This window comes from Patiria miniata, unplaced genomic scaffold (genome assembly GCF_015706575.1).
Source record: "Patiria miniata isolate m_02_andy unplaced genomic scaffold, ASM1570657v1 HiC_scaffold_2, whole genome shotgun sequence".
Classification (NCBI taxonomy): domain Eukaryota; kingdom Metazoa; phylum Echinodermata; class Asteroidea; order Valvatida; family Asterinidae; genus Patiria; species Patiria miniata.
Window position 1 is genome coordinate 18,190,141 of NW_024037058.1, and position 15,623 is coordinate 18,205,763.

At 40.0% G+C, this 15,623-nt stretch overlaps 2 protein-coding genes across 6 annotated transcripts in view; one reads left to right on the plus strand and one right to left on the minus strand.

The window, feature by feature from the left end:
- Positions 1-3,841: 3,841 nt before the first annotated feature.
- Positions 3,842-15,623, plus strand: part of LOC119726750 (putative helicase mov-10-B.1) — a 33,271-nt gene continuing 21,489 nt past the window's right edge. Inside the window, exons 1-4 of one of the 5 annotated variants that reach the window (XM_038198590.1) lie at positions 3,852-3,994; positions 12,462-12,654; positions 13,264-13,482; positions 14,746-15,016. In XM_038198590.1, the coding sequence (XP_038054518.1) occupies positions 13,329-13,482; positions 14,746-15,016 (425 nt within the window). In that variant the 5' untranslated portion in view covers positions 3,852-3,994; positions 12,462-12,654; positions 13,264-13,328. Of the gene's footprint in view, positions 3,995-11,970; positions 12,213-12,461; positions 12,655-13,263; positions 13,483-14,745; positions 15,017-15,623 lie in introns of those variants that run through there. The other 4 variants (XM_038198591.1, XM_038198592.1, XM_038198589.1 and 1 more) reach the window with 4 other exon arrangements.
- On the minus strand, positions 3,989-6,048 carry LOC119726752. The gene is made up of 4 exons (XM_038198594.1): positions 5,846-6,048; positions 5,159-5,297; positions 4,634-4,753; positions 3,989-4,311 (listed from the first exon to the last, which is right to left on the minus strand). Exons 1-4 carry the CDS (start codon positions 5,932-5,934, stop codon positions 4,162-4,164), a joined length of 498 nt encoding a protein of 165 aa, XP_038054522.1. The 5' UTR covers positions 5,935-6,048; the 3' UTR covers positions 3,989-4,161.

The following is a 15,623-nucleotide window of genomic DNA, read 5'->3' on the forward strand; positions in this document are numbered from 1 at the left end:
AGCATACAAATAATAAATGTTTGTGGACGCAATGGTTAGAATAATTTCATGGGGTGACAGATGGAATGTTCCATTCCACGAGGCGAAGCCAAGTGGAATGGAACGTTCCATGTGTTGTTGAATGAAATTATTCTTACCATTGCTTGAAAGTGAATCATTCTTTATTTGTTTTAACACCTGAATAAAAACCTTATCATCTGATTGGTCGGAGCCGCCAACATTGTGACCGTGCAATGGAAGTTCCATTTACTGTGGAATGGAACTTGCAGCATGGCCGGGCCTTGGGTTGGGATGAATAATTCAATGACACGTTATCAATGACCCACCAATCAGATGACGGGGATTATTCAGGCATTGCATAGTGTAGCATGTCAATGTTCATATCAGTCAAAAATACTTTGTAAATAGACAGGCCTCTGTGTCACATTAAATTATTTCCAACGGAACAATTGGTTATTTGCCCATATCAAAAACTTTGATATTTATATGTTTCCATTTTTTTATACACTGGAAACACTGCTTTGTAAAATTGTGTATATTGAAAGGAAAGTTGGGACAGACAGTAAAATGGACATTGGACAAGAGGAGGGTCACTGTACGCGTTTGAAAATAAATTGCAAAAGGATTTTCAAAGACAAAAACCTCCTCTGAGTATCCTATTAAGGCCAGCATTGAGACCCTCGATCAGCATGCATTCTGATTTGAAGTGAGTCTATCAAGTACAGTTTTCAAATAAACATTCTACATGGTAAAAACACAAAATTTCTCAAAAAACCTGGAATTGATCTTCAATTTTAAAGCATTGTAAAATATAAAGGCTTGTTGGATATTACTACCCCCCCCCCCCCTTCACCCTCTGACTAATGTGATGATTATTTGAAAATTAATTGGGCCAAAAAAATATATGGAATGCTGAAGTTCCATGTATTCTCAACTGGCCTTAGAATGCAGGAAAAAGCATCAAAGATTTCCAAATTTTCTTTTCCCCCCAACAATTATATCATCACCCATCATTAAAACATCAACTACACGTTGTACATGAAACTACACGTTCGAAATAAAAACATGTACTTTTGAAACGTGTAGTTCATGTTTTTATTTCGAACGTGTAGTTGATGTTTTTATTTAGAACGTGTAGTTGATTTTTTCCTTTCGAACGTGTAGTTGATGTTTTCATTTCGAACGTGTAGTCAGTTGAGTTACACGCCAAGTTTTAAAATGTGTATCCACTTTTCCCCCTACAACCCCTATGTGGTTTAATTTGGTATGACTTTTTAAATTGAGAGTAAGGGTAAATCAAAAGCCAAATAATCTGGATTGTCAATGTCACCGTGAAGAACATTCTGCACAAGAACAGTCACACCCCCCCCCCCCCCCACCTCCCCCTTGATTGGTGTTAGTTACAATGTGCATCCACTTTTTCCCCTCCAACTCATTATGTTTTAATTTGGTATAACGTTTTAAATTGAGGGTAATGGTAAAATAAACCAAGAGACAAAAAGTCGGGATTGTCATTTCAAGAACAATCTGCACAAGAACAGTCACACCAGCCTGGTATTGGTATTTCTGTATGCGAGTGCACATACATGCGCCAGGGCACTGTTTTGATCCCAAGTGCCAAATATTGACGTGAAATGTGTCCTTGAAAAACTTGGCTGGTCAAAAAACCTGAGTACCTTGTCTTTGCCTCGATCATGAACATTTTAGAGATTTCTGTCAGCTAAAGAGTCAAAGTGAGTTGAGTTGGGCCCATCATTATTTGGGCAAATTCTGTAAAATAACGATTGAATTAGAAACAAGATCTGATGGAAACACGGGGGGAAATTGTTGTAGCCCTTGATATAATTGTTTTTGCGTATGGCGGGGGATATATTTAATTATGATTTGATACACTACCTCACAGCCTCGCTCTTGGAATTGGACTATTTTGTGAAGGTGAATGGGCCGAGGGTAATACTTATGTCAAATTTGTGATATCAGCCATTCTTTCTCTGACCGCATTTTGTCACCGGCCTGACGACTATTGCTTTGTCATGGAAGGAACACATCCGGCCAAAACGTGTATTTTACATCAAACATGAATGTTTGAGGCTAGGCCGGCTGTGGGCGATAGTTGCTTTCCTGTTTTGTATTATTCCAGAGCGAACACTGTGTACCCGGGAAACTACTCAGGAAAATGTTGTGAAAGCTTGATGTAAAATATCTGCAAGCCAAATCAATCACATCCGCAAAGTAAAACAATGTATCATGACTCATCATGAGGCGAGAAGTTTTATAATCTCTTATAGTGCTTGTCACGGTAGGTTTTTTTTCAATTGGGAAAATGTCGAACCGTTTATCCAAACTTTTACATTGATTAATATGAAGAAGTTATTATAAAGCCTAATGGCTTGAAGGTTCAATTCGAAATGAACTCGTTGCTTTCGGTTATCTGCATGGGCGTCGCGAGGGGGGGGGGGGGGGGCAAGGGGGGGCACCCCCCCCCCCCCCCCCCCCCCTGGAAAAAAAAAAAAAAAAAAAAAAAAAAAAAAAGGAAAAAAAAGGAAAAAAAAAAAAAGAAAAAGAGGCGCGAAGACAAAGTGGTGTAAATTTAATGAGTTGGGGGGGGGGGCCAAATGTCCCTGCCCCCCTCTAAAACTGATAAATCGAGAATGTGTTGAGAAATACAAGCAGTTTTTGGCAAAAATTTTTTTTGCCCCCCTCTAGAAAAAATCCTGGCGACGCCCATGGTTATCTGTTTTAAAAAAAAATGGTTGTCGTGAAGTTTAGGACCCCGATAATAAGAGAACGAAACGACACTTTTATGTTTTGGGACTTTATACCTGCAAGAAACGTCACTTTATATGTTTGGAATCATCTTAATAGTTCGCCAAGATACCATGTTGAATACCACCAAGCTTAATTTTGTGGAAAGAGGGCAGGGTTTTGATTTATGAGGGAAATTATTGGGGTAAAACATGGAACAACAGCCCCGCTAGCCGTACTGGTCTCACAAAGTGAGAACTTCTCCAACACGCACGTCTCCGAGTGCACAAAAGATTAAGAAATTCGCGTTACCTTCAAAGGTACTTGCTAAAATAACCCCCCAAAACACGACTCGATCTGAAGAAAAGAGACTGCTTGATGCTGCGCAAGTTGTTAAGGAACGGTACTTGTACAAATAAATTTGGTGGTGTTCTAAAGTACACGATTATATATTACTAAACTATGATAAGTAAATTTATGAAACATTGAGACTGAAAGGGAAGATACAACATTTTGCAAACATTAAAAAAACGAAATGATCAAATTATCTAGAAATATCTTACTGGATTGTTAGGGAATGACACTTCTACTTCTAAAGCATCCTTTAAAGTTGCTGCTCCTAGTGTGCTGACATTTTCAAGAAAAAGTGTATTTTTCGGCCGACCAGCGTTGGAGAAAACTGGGTTTTTTTCCCTTCAAAAAGTGTTCCTAATATTTCATCTGCATTTTCTTTGCAACTGATTTACACACATGTGAAAACCACCATTAAAACCTGCTAGACTGATTCTCTGATCTTACAACTCCCCAAAGTCTATAAATTGCTCCGGCCGTTTCATCTTAAGTGGGGTCACGGAACAAGACTACAAGAATATGATTGGTTTTCTTGGTTTCTCCAGCATTTACGAACCCAAAACGTGAAACAAGAAACAATATTTTCTATAACATACTAAATCCTCCAAATCCATTTATTTCTGAAAATTGCAGCAATAGCAAATGTTGTACAATTAATTCCCTATGTAAAAAGTGCTTGCTCATATAGGGGTTTCCCCGAATGAGAAATCGTAGGATGCGGTTTAGACCCGTGAACGTACGTGGCGCGCGCGTTGTATACAACGTGGCGCGCGCGTGGGCGAAGCGAAACATATGACACATCCCATGCCAAAAGCATATAACTGAGTGTAGATTTTGTCAGACCGTGCGAACTGAATGAAGAAGGCGGTGGTTGTGTCCGGGTTATCAGACTATTGAGGTAAGTAAAATATCACTAAAGAGTAACTCAGTAAACTCACGTACACGACCGGTTCATACTTCACACGAAAGCGAACACTAAGTCAACAAAACCTCAGAGTTCTGAAGTTTCATTCACGGCGTTCGTCGTGAAGGCCCTACCAAGAATTGCCATTTTATAAATTTGCTTCACACTGTAGCTGGAGTTACCCAGCCCTGAGTTTTATCATATGGGTTGTCCTCTGTTAGAAAAGACCATTCAGGAAGACCTACGGAGTGGTCCAGCGTCTCCTCCGGAGGAAGTTGGATGACTTTAGTCGTATCGTGTAGAATTTTCGCCTGTCGTTGTAAACACAAAGCAAAATACAATGTACATTTCTTTTCCAATTCCTTTTATCATTTTCCCAATACTTTGTTTGAGGGAGACACCGTATTCCTTGAAATGCATTTGAATCAAGCTTGACTTTTAATATCCGTTCCAAAAATCAGTGTCGAAAAAATATGGTTCTCAGAACAGTTAAAATATAATCTTGGTTTTGGGGAAATAACATTATTCAAATACCATTAATGGTTAAACGATGAGAAAATGATATGAAACGATATCATTTTGCGTACACCAGGCGTTCCCCTTTTTTTGTATAATATGATAGGTTAAACATACCTCCATCTCTGTTTTCGCTGCCTGAATGTCTTGATCATACCGGACGCCATATCGATCTATTATGTTCCTAACAGTCCCCGAGGTGTGGCATAGTCCCGTCTTACTCAGAGCATTGAGTAGCTGCAATGAGACAATTTGGAGCTTGGGATCTAACTTATTTACGCTCTCGATGAGGTTGAAAGTGCCTAAGCAGGATACATACCATTTGGAAGTAAATTTAGGTGAAATTAAATATATTCTAAGTGAGGTATATTAACGAATTTTAAACTATGCTTGGAGTGAAGGAGAAGGCGCCTTTCTTGATTTACTCTAGGTGCATCTCAAGAGATGATTGTCATAACAGGTTCATGTTGCTCCTCTTAGAAAACGAATTTTTGGATGTACAAATAATTGCACATTTGTAATAAGCAGTCATTACATCAAAAATTCATTCTTTACGTGTTGCATTGAAAATTGGGCGACTTCTTCAATTAAAATTCACCAAATATTATCCAGTTCTAAATTAACAAGTATTACACGCCGTACCATTGCACTACATCCATTCTTGTACATGGACATGCCAAGTAACGCTGGGATCAGCTTGAACCTTCCTGTCCTCATCTTAGCTACCATGGCAATAATTATACCAAGGCCGGGAACGAGGTGGCCAATCTGTCCGTCCTGTCTGCATTAGCATAATTGAAAAAGCAAGTTTGGCAATTATTATGCAAGGCAAAAATAACAATAAAGTCTTTGTCAGGCGGAAGCGTTTGTCAATTCATGGCAAAAGAACCCCTGAAGGTGGGTTGAATATTTTAACTTTGAACATATTTCCCTTACTAAGTGTGCCTTCACGTCAGAACTTGAAGCGGAGGTGCGGGCTTATAGGCTGTCAAGTTATCGGCGGCAGACATTTGCAATTGGTTTTCAGTGAATGCTTTTTTTTCAGTGTCATCCCTTCAAAAGTTATTTTACCACCTCACCCTCGAACGATAGAACACACTTAGCCCAAAATTCGGTAATCTTGTGAAGAAAAAACAATGAACAATTTTAAACAAAAAGTCTGCGTGGTTATAACTCGCCAAATTACAGATTTAAAGACGCAACTTCAAATAAAGAATACACACTGGGAGAGGTCACCAATTACTTTGTTATAAATGACTTCCAATATTTCAATTATTGTGGTCTGCTTAGTATTGAGCAGGCCTGGAGAAGAAATGCTAAGATACTCACATCTGTGTTTTGTGTCTCCCATTTTTCGTTGTCAAACTCCGTGAAAGAATGAGGTGCAGAAATGGAAGGTTGGACTTGAATTCTTCCATGGCCTTGATCCAGCTGAAGGACTCTGCACTTTCTCAATTTACTCCGGAGGACACTAACATTACCTTTCTGCTCTTCACAAATTTTGACATCTCCAAACTGGTGTGATTCGTACGGAAGCTTGAATTGCCTTCCGAGATACCGCGTTACCGCGATAATTTATCGCAGAAATCCGGAAATCAAAGATAATTCCTTCCGCGATACCGCGTTACCGCGATAATTTATCACAGAAATCCAGAAATCAGAGATAATTCCTTCCGCGATACCGCGTTACTGTGATAATTTATCACAGAAATCAGAGATACCTTTTCCTCGATACCGCGTTACTGTGATAATTTATCACAGAAATCCAGAAATCAGAGATACGTATTCCTCGATACCGCGTTACCGTGATAATTTATCACAGAAATCCAGAAATCAAAGATAAATCATTCAACGATACCGCGTTACTGCGATAATTTATCACAGAAATCCAGAAATCAGAGATACGTATTCCTCGATACCGCGTTACCGTGATAATTTATCACAGAAATCCAGAAATCAAAGATACCTATTCCGCGATACCGCGTTACCGCGATAATTTATCACAGAAATCCTGAATTCAGAGATAATTCCTTCCGCGATACCGCGTTACTGCGATAATTTATCACAGAAATCCAGAATTCAGAGATAATTCCTTCCGCGATACCGCGTTACTGTGATAATTTATCACAGAAATCCGGAATACAAAGATAATTCCTTCCTTGATACCGCGTTACCGCGATAATCATCACAGAAATCCGGAATTCAAAGACAAATCGGTAACGAGGAAGGAATTATCTTTGAATTCCGGATTTCTGTGCTAAATTATCGCAGTAACGCGGTATCGCGGAAGGAATTATCTCTGATTTCTGGATTTCTGTGATAAATTATCGCAGTAACGCGGTATCGCGGACGGAATTATCTCTGATTTCTGGATTTCTGTGATAAATTATCGCAGTAACGCGGTATCGCGGAAGGAATTATCTCTGAATTCAGGATTTCTGTGATAAATTATCATGGTAACGCGGTATCGCGGAATAGGTATCTTTGATTTCTGGATTTCTGTGATAAATTATCACAGTAACGCGGTATCGCGGAAGGAATTATTTCTGATTTCTGGATTTCTGTGATAAATTATCGCAGTAACGCGGTATCGAGGAAAAGGTATCTCTGATTTCTGGATTTCTGTGATAAATTATCACAGTAACGCGGTATCGTTGAATGATTTATCTTTGATTTCACGATTTCTGTGATAAATTATCGCAGTAACGCAGTATCGCGGAAGGAATTATCTCTGATTTCCTGATTTCTGCGATAAATTATCGCGGTAACGCGGTATCTCGGAAGGCAATTCAAGCTTCCGTAGATTCGCCATGACTGTCATGATCTCTGATTTAGCCCTTTCACTGTTCTTTAACGCTGTACGAACTGCAGCGCCGTAGTGAGAAGCATTGATAGACTTGACCATTGCTCTCATAAACCCCTGAATACATGAAAGAAATTATCATTTATTAGTGACTCATAGAAATATTAAACAAGGGGGTGATCTATCACAAGGCACGAATGGGGGAGGGGTTCATGACAAGAACAGTCAACGGTATGCGGGCAAATTCGGTGAATTTGTAATTGTACAAACGTGATTGCTATAGGATTTGTTTTTTTTTTTACTAAGAAAAAGAATTCCCGTTCTTATTAGAAGAATTCATGTTCTTATTAGTCGTGCTCATTATTTGTTGAGTCACACCAAAAAGTATTGGAAGGGGGGGGGGAACTTTGTGGTTTTATTTGGGGGGGGGGGGAACTGTGTATTAAATACCCTCTTTGGTCGACGTCGGGGAGAAAAGGGCAATCTTTTCTTGACATCCCTGGAGGCAGATATTGGTGACATTGCGGGACTCGCTGCCGCTAACTGTACACCAGGCTCTAAAGGAGTACTCGTAGGCCGGCATGGTTGCTTCGCTGGAGTGATATGCGAAGGGCCTGCAGTTGTAGGAGACAGACTTCTTTTTCTTCTCAATTGTGCCAAAGAACCTTTGTAAGAAAGAAGAACGGTTTGGGGGTATATGTTAAACAAGGCAGGCGCGGATCCGGAGGAGGTGGGGGGGGGGGTAAAACAACCTAGCTCTGTCCCAATATTTCCATTGAACTTTAGTACAAATAATGTCAACAGCCCCCCCCCCTTCCGCTGTGACACCCCACTGAAACGAACCAAATTTGACCCCCACCCGCCCACGTATAGATTTGACGGAGGACAAGTGAACGGAGAAAAAATATTGACACTTCATTAATGATTTAAAGATGGAAAACCCCACCATCCAAACCTTTATGTATCAGCCCCTGTACTTTAGTACAAATAATGTCAACAGCCCCCCCCCCCCCTTCCGCTGTGACACCCCACTAAAATGAACCAAATTCGACCCCCACCCGCCCACGTATTGATTTGAAGGAGGCCAAGTGTACGGAGAAAAACATATCGACACTTCATTAATGATTTAAAGATGGAAAACCCCCACCATCCAAACCTTTATGTATCAGCCCCTGGCACGTTAATGCCACTGAAAAATGTTTCTTTGACAGGTAGTTGTTGTATAAACAGTTATTTTCAACCCTTAATTCTTACTCCTCCAGGTTTCAACTAAATTGGTAAATGCAAACTTGAAGCAGCTCTTCAGTCTTACTTTTGATAGGGCCCTATGTCTATAAAAGTTGGAAACATTGATTACTTGAGTTGTTCAAGGTGCTTTGTAGTATAGTTCTCTCTCTGCTTGTTGCACTGCTTCTCGACACCTGTTCACCTTCAGAACTTTCTTGTGGCAATCATTACACAGCGCATCCGAAGAACTCGTTTCAACCTGAATTCCAAAAAAAGTGCTAAAAAAGTCGCCTAATGTGCCGTGTCCTGGCAGTCTCCTCAACAGCGTCACTTTCGCTTTCCCGGTAGCAAGGGCTGTCGTCCTGCAAACCGAGCATTCGGCCATTTTGACAGCGCGCGGTTGTTTTTATTTTGCAAATAAGAACACACTGCGTCTTATGTTGGTGGTGTCAGTAAAGACTAGGTACTACGGTGAGTGTACTCTACCCAATACATGCGGTGCACGGTGAACAACCACAGTTACCTCTGCTTGGAAACTTTGATTGTAGATTGTCCATCTTGAAATGTTTCTAATTGATTTTTTTTTTGCGGAGGGGGGGGGGGGGGGAGAGAATGATGGATAATTTTTGATTGTGAGAGCCCTTCCCCATCTTTCATTTTCTGAGAGAACAGTGAGGATTGTTCAATTACTGTTGGTTTGTTGGGGTATTTGTTTATTTATTTATTTATTATTGTTTTTTTGTGTGGAGGGGAGGGGGCTGGCCTGTATGCCCTGTTGGACGCGTACATGTATTCTGGAATCTCATGTATCATTTATCACTCCTCTGTCTCCCTCCCCCCCCCTTCCCTTTTTATGGAACTAACTAGTTATTGTCCCTGTCTTTCAATGAACGTAAATATCACTGCACTATGAATGCACGATAGCCGCCAACTCGACGGTTGCCGTTCCAGTACCGCACTGTGATGCGAGTGAACCTCTTCTTAATGCATGAAACAGTCATCGGGTATTACGCTTCCGCGTCACGTCATGCACCGACCGCAAAAACGCGTAGTACCAGCGAGCTGTACGTGGTGGTAATCGACCGCCGCCATTCATTGTACACAATTTTTTTGTGTGCACAAACCAATAGCAGCCCTGGCCAATACAGCAAGGTTGTCAAGTTAGCGGTTATTCCTCCTGTTTTCACTGCAATTGTAGGCTGAATCTTCATCGTGGATCGTTTTTTACTTCAAGGACCTGTGTAATGGTTATTCCCGGCAAGTTTGGGGTGAGTTGCAGTTGCAATTAGTGTGTAACGGGGACAAAATTGAACATTTTCCAAAAATTTTTTGAATATACTACTACTTATGAGAAAAATACGCTCCAGCCCTAGACGACAACCCATATGATAAAACTCAGGGCTGGGTAACTCCAGCTATTCACACTGAATAAATTAATTGTCTTGAAGTTGAAGTGTGCACCGGCTTTTAAAAGGGCTCATGCAATATAATTTATCGTAATGTTATCCTTGAAATGCACCTTCGTGTCGTAATATATGTCCCATTTTAATCTTATCTAGGCCTATATTTACAATTTTCGTTTTGCCATTTTCAAGGGTATTTTGGTGCATTTTTCAGTTTTTGGTTTTTATGCTAATGTATTGTATTGTATTGCTGCGCTGAGGTTAGCTTGAGTAACTCCAGTTCTATGCTTATGGCATTCGCAGTGGCTATTGTTACGGCAGCCATAAAGCATTTCCCATTTTCTATCGTTACGGTAGACTGCAACTTTTATAAAAACATGAGAAGAAAATATAAAATTAGAAGGAAAAAAGTGAATTTGAACGTTATGAAATTCGGACTTTATTTCCCTTTTAAAAAAAATCCTCCAAAGCCTCAAGTTAGAAAAGGAAAAAAATTCGAGTGCAAAACTGAGATGTGAACCCGCACCTCGCGGTGCAAAATCCTACCCACTACCGACTGAGCTGTCGCACTGCTCGCCAAAACGTGGGGAAACAAATAATTACATACCTGCGTGCGTGCGGCCGTGCGTATCAAAAACGTATCGCAGAGGGCGCTAAACAACGGCTGCCGTAACGATAGCCACTTCGTATGGCATTAGAGCTGGAGGCACAACTACATTACAAGAACCGGGTCATAAGAATCCTGAAATCCCGGATTGTGTATCCCCAGTGCATTACAAAAACGGTCCATTTTCCCTATATTATCCCGACCCAGATGCAATAAAATAAAATGCAATCATTCTACATCGAATTTCCAAAGAGTTTGTGTTTCCCTATTGAGCAGTTTGTTTCAATAAATAATGAAACTAGGAGGATACTGACAGTATCCATGGTAAAGAGACTCAGCTTACCGCTATTTAAAGGCGACATTTTATCTCAGTAGAAACCATATCTTAATTCAAGGCCACGCAACAACCATGCCAGGCTGAACAACATTAACACTGGTCTCTTATCATAGGCCTGTAATTATGTATGATAATTTAATGCAGTGTTACTGCATCAAATGTCAGTCTTATCAAGAGAATATTGTGTACAGATGGATGGCTAATCAGCTTTTGTCACATAAAAAACCCTGTTAATATTCAACTATTGGTGTGTCATCATTGTGACATTTTGTGTTAATCTGTGGTTGGCTGCAGCCATGGACATTGCTGTTGTTTAATTACAGTAAATAATTTTACAAAATTGGTTTTACCTGTGTGTTTTGTGCTTCATTCATCACAGAAGGTATTTAGAATTTAATCTCTTGTTAGCAAAATGCAGGAGGCATGGTATGTTCCAGCCTGTAATTATTGCAATAGCTTTTGTCAAATTCTTTCCTTGCCAATTTTTTTTTTTTTTTAATAACACTTTTATTCATCAACAGTTTTGCCGTACAACCTGTAGATTTGCCATACAACCTGTAGAGTACAATTTCTTTCACTTTTCTTCTTTTGTTTTGAGGATATTTTCCATTTATTTATAATATCAAGGTATTTTGTTTCAAATTGAGTTGTTACTTTTATTAGCAAAAGCAAAGCTTGACTGTATTTTTATTTATGTATTTAATGAGACAAACAGCGGTTAACCGCCACTTACAGGTATCATATTAACGTTAAATATAGTAAATTTATAAAATGTTTTAACATTCTACTATCCTTACAATTCTTAAAATGTCACAAGTCAGACTGATATTTTACGCCGAGTGCGCGTTCATTTGGTATTTCCAACTGCATGTTGATGACTTTGCCCCAATTACCTTATATGTACATTTTATGCAAATCGAGGTGTGGTCTTCTTTAACGCCTGTGTGTAGTATGGGCAAGGGAATTTCTAAGGTGGTAATTTCCATTTCAATACTGGTTCACTGGAGTATTCACATACTTTGATGCTGTGGATTTTTTAGGGGCGGTGTTTTCGAGAGAAGCATATAGGGTTACAGGCTGGAGGTGCGGTAGCATGTACAGAGCGATAGCTCCATAGATATAGCGACATAGTGCTAAATCTTATTTTGGATTTCGAGAATCCTGTTTCTGGCGATAGCCTAAATTTCAGCAATATAGTTGCTGACAGAGTAGTCTTGCATTTTAGCCCGATTTTCGCCTGCTTCCAAGAGCTGCGTTAGTGCCAGCGAATTATTTACACCCCTTGACGGTGTTCTAGGCCTTAGGAGCCAGTATATACTGTAAGTTTTGTTTAAATATTTGTTTCATAAATTTAATGTAATTATTTCATTTCTAACACCAGTGAGTGTATCAAGTTTGTTGTATTGTACAGCTCTTGCATATTTGAATGTGTTAGCATGGCAAATCTACTTTTTGGGACACGCCCCATTTGGGCGGATAGACGTCATTTATATGGTCCAGTTGATTTACTTAAAGTTTAGCCTGAAAATGCTAGGATAGGTGTGTATTACTGTATTTAATATTTCCAGGGCTCCTTATTGTGGAGTTAAATCCACGCCCAGCAATTATACCCGGATCCGCCCGTTGGCTGGGGACCACTTTGATTCACATCTAACCGTGAGGCCTATCCCGCCGGCCGTAGACGGAGGACGTGGACATTTGGCCCTTCTAGTTGCCGATAAAGTTGTGTCATCCACCACCGAATCGTCAGTTCAAGGACAGGTTCGTGGACCGCTGGACTGAGGCTCCTACACAAGTGAACTGTTCTAGAATTCAACCTCCGGTAGCCTTTGGGTTGCAGTCTCATATTGAAAAGGGATTGTTAAATATTGGAATAAGGTTTTTCTTGTCTGATCAAAATATTGCAATTGTTGAATTGGAGTGGCCAATAATTAGAGCCTAGAAATTGGATTGGCTATGCAATATTTCCCCTTTATTGATTTTTGTGTATTTTTGTAGATAGTGTAAAATAAATAATTGGCTAGTGTACATTTTGCTTTCAACTATTATTGTGTCTGAGCGTACTAAATGATGAGACCGGGGACACATTGCGTGTGAGAGGGTAGGGGGGACCCGGGTTTGTGACATAAAAGTCATCCAAAAATAAAATATTACTAAATTAATACAGTTGTCGGAAATATAATACATAAAAAGACATATCCAAAAAACAACAAAAATAAAACCAAACACCCCAACGCCCCAAACAAACAAACAACACCCCTCGAACAAACAAACAAACAAACTTTAAAGGGTCTTTGGAAACAGAAACGTTCATTGTTGCATTTAGTTTTTCATTTGTATAAATGGACTTTCTTTCTTCTTCTTTATCAGAACATTTTTATAAACTCAAGCTTTAGCAAGTTTGCATCAGTTTCCAGATAAGAACAGCCACCACTATGAAGAGAACAAAGGGTGAAAACCTGAGGATTGGGAAATCTTTCTTGCAGTATCTCCAAGACGTCTACGGTTATGGCAACATCGTTGGCAGGAAGGAGATGGGTGACATCTTCAGGGATGTCTTCAAGCCAAGCCTTGGTACTGGTGGTAGCGGTAAGAAGTCTGCAACTCTTGTAATTAGCAAGGATGTAGATTTGTGTAGACAACTAGGGAGGAAAACATGTTGTTTAAAACTTTGTTGATGTTAGAAATTGGAAAAGGGGGAGGGGACACCATTTTTGACCCGCTCTCCCCCCCCCCAAAAAAAAAATCATCATGTGGCCCATCAGCCATCCACTTGGTCAAAAAGTGAAGATCAAAGAATATTCCCTCCCAGTGCTTTCTAAATTTACACCCCTTTCTGTTTCTTTTGTTTTGTCTAGTTTGTTGTTTCAGTGGCGCACCCAGGAGGGGGGGGGGCCTCGGTGGGCTTGAGTTCCCCCCCCCCTTCCCCCCCCCCCCCAAAGAGGTAAAAAAAAAATTGGGGGGGGGGGGGTTAATGTTTTTTTAGTCCCACGATTTGACCATGGTGATATGTATGTGGCCTATTATCGAGACATATAATAGGGGTGTAAATGGCACCACCAACGTCAGAATAGTTTCCCCCCCCCCAAATTTTTTTAAAATTATTTTCTGCAGCCAAACATTTTGGGCAACATTTTTTGAACAAATTAAAACTTCTAAAAAAAATTGGGCCAAAAATGTGCAAGTCTTACCCCCCTCCGAAGCCAAATCCTGGGTGCACCACTGTGTTGTTTGTTTATTGTTTGGTTATTGTTCTTTTGGTCAGTTGGTCAGTTGGTCATAGTCAGATAAAGTGTTCCGAAGGCTCTATAGGCACCATGTTCCCTAGGCCCCAGCCTACTCCCGCCCTAGGCCCCAGCACCAATTTCATGTTGATGCTAAGCTGTACAAAGCAAACCAGGCCAAACTGTGGTATTTTTCGTAGAGACTCGAATTTTTCGTAGGCCCCCAAATTTTTCGTAGGCCCTAGATACTCCGGGCCTCAGGTCATAGTCAGTTGGGAAGCAGGTAGGTTGTTTGGTGTTTTTTGGAGGATTTATTAGCTGATCCCAATTCACTTGTTTGTGTTTTTTATGCGTAGGGCCTTGTGAATTCATTTTTTTTTACCCTCCCATGATGGTCTCAGGGATGTAAGTTCTCCTGCAATTGCCTGATTTCAGGTAATTGTGTGTACAATTTTTCTTTATTTCTAAAATGTCAGGCAAAAATGTCATAGTCCACGTACATCTATGTGGTCTTCCGTGAAAAAGAAACACATCCACTTGCATAGGATCATGGTATTCATAATGTTTTTCTTTTTTTCCAGCCACTATTTCCAAGTGACAAACAGGCTTATTCCCTGTTTTTTTTCAGGCTTTAACCTTTCCTCAGTCCTCTATGCCCTGGGAACTGCTTCTCAAGTGGAATTAAAAGGCGGTAAGGTTCACATTCAGAGGGGCTTCCATGCTAAGGACCAGTATACGACTCTCCACGAAAGCAAGGAGGATACAAATGCATCATCGGGGTTCCTTTACTACTGTCCCGACTGCGACGTGAGGGGCACTTCGACATCGACAATTCAAGATCATGTTAGAGGGAAAAAGCACCTCAAACAGATCAGACTGAAGTATTTGAAAGATAAAAGGTGATTGTCTATAATGTGAAGTTTAAACCTACAAGCACCTGGTACTTTGTATAGCAATTGTATTTATTCCCTAAAGAATCAATGATTAAACCCCTGGGCTCTGTTAGTGGTGTGCATTTACAGGTAATACTGGAACCGGGCACCCTTTTATAAAAAGTAAAACACATACCCAGGTATCCGTAATAGAAACCCAACCCCAAAATTCAAATCCCGGAAGTTGTCTGAAGGGCTATGGGCTTTATTCATGAGTCGGCCATATTAAATTAAAAGTGAGGTAAATTAACTCTTCATTTTTGGAATTTGCGAGTAGAAATGAAAGCAATGACTTAAAAGTTCATTACAAATTAATACCAGCCTGCTCTGATGAATAATTTAAAATTTGTGATTAAACATACCCTGATGTTTAAATGTTTAAAAAAAAAATTGAAAATGAGGCTAGAATGAATTAAAATAGTCTGGCACCATCCCATTCAACAGTTCACATTTATAAGATACATTCAGGGAACACGACGAAAGTGGCTTCCTCGTGAATAAGGGCCATGTGTGGTGTAAACTGCAACTTTCGTTAGCGTCAGGCATGTGTTGTGAGTAAAAATGCACAAAATGT

Excerpts from the sequence above, each read along its gene's own strand:
- LOC119726752 (XM_038198594.1), bottom strand. The coding sequence starts at position 5,934 with ATGGAAGAATTCAAGTCCAACCTTCCATTTCTGCACCTCATTCTTTCA. Across the intron at positions 4,754-5,158 it reads AGAATGGATGTAGTGCAATG|CTACTCAATGCTCTGAGTAA; the intron begins GTACGGCGTGTA and ends GTCTCATTGCAG. Across the intron at positions 4,312-4,633 it reads CAGCGAAAACAGAGATGGAG|GCGAAAATTCTACACGATAC; the intron begins GTATGTTTAACC and ends TTACAACGACAG.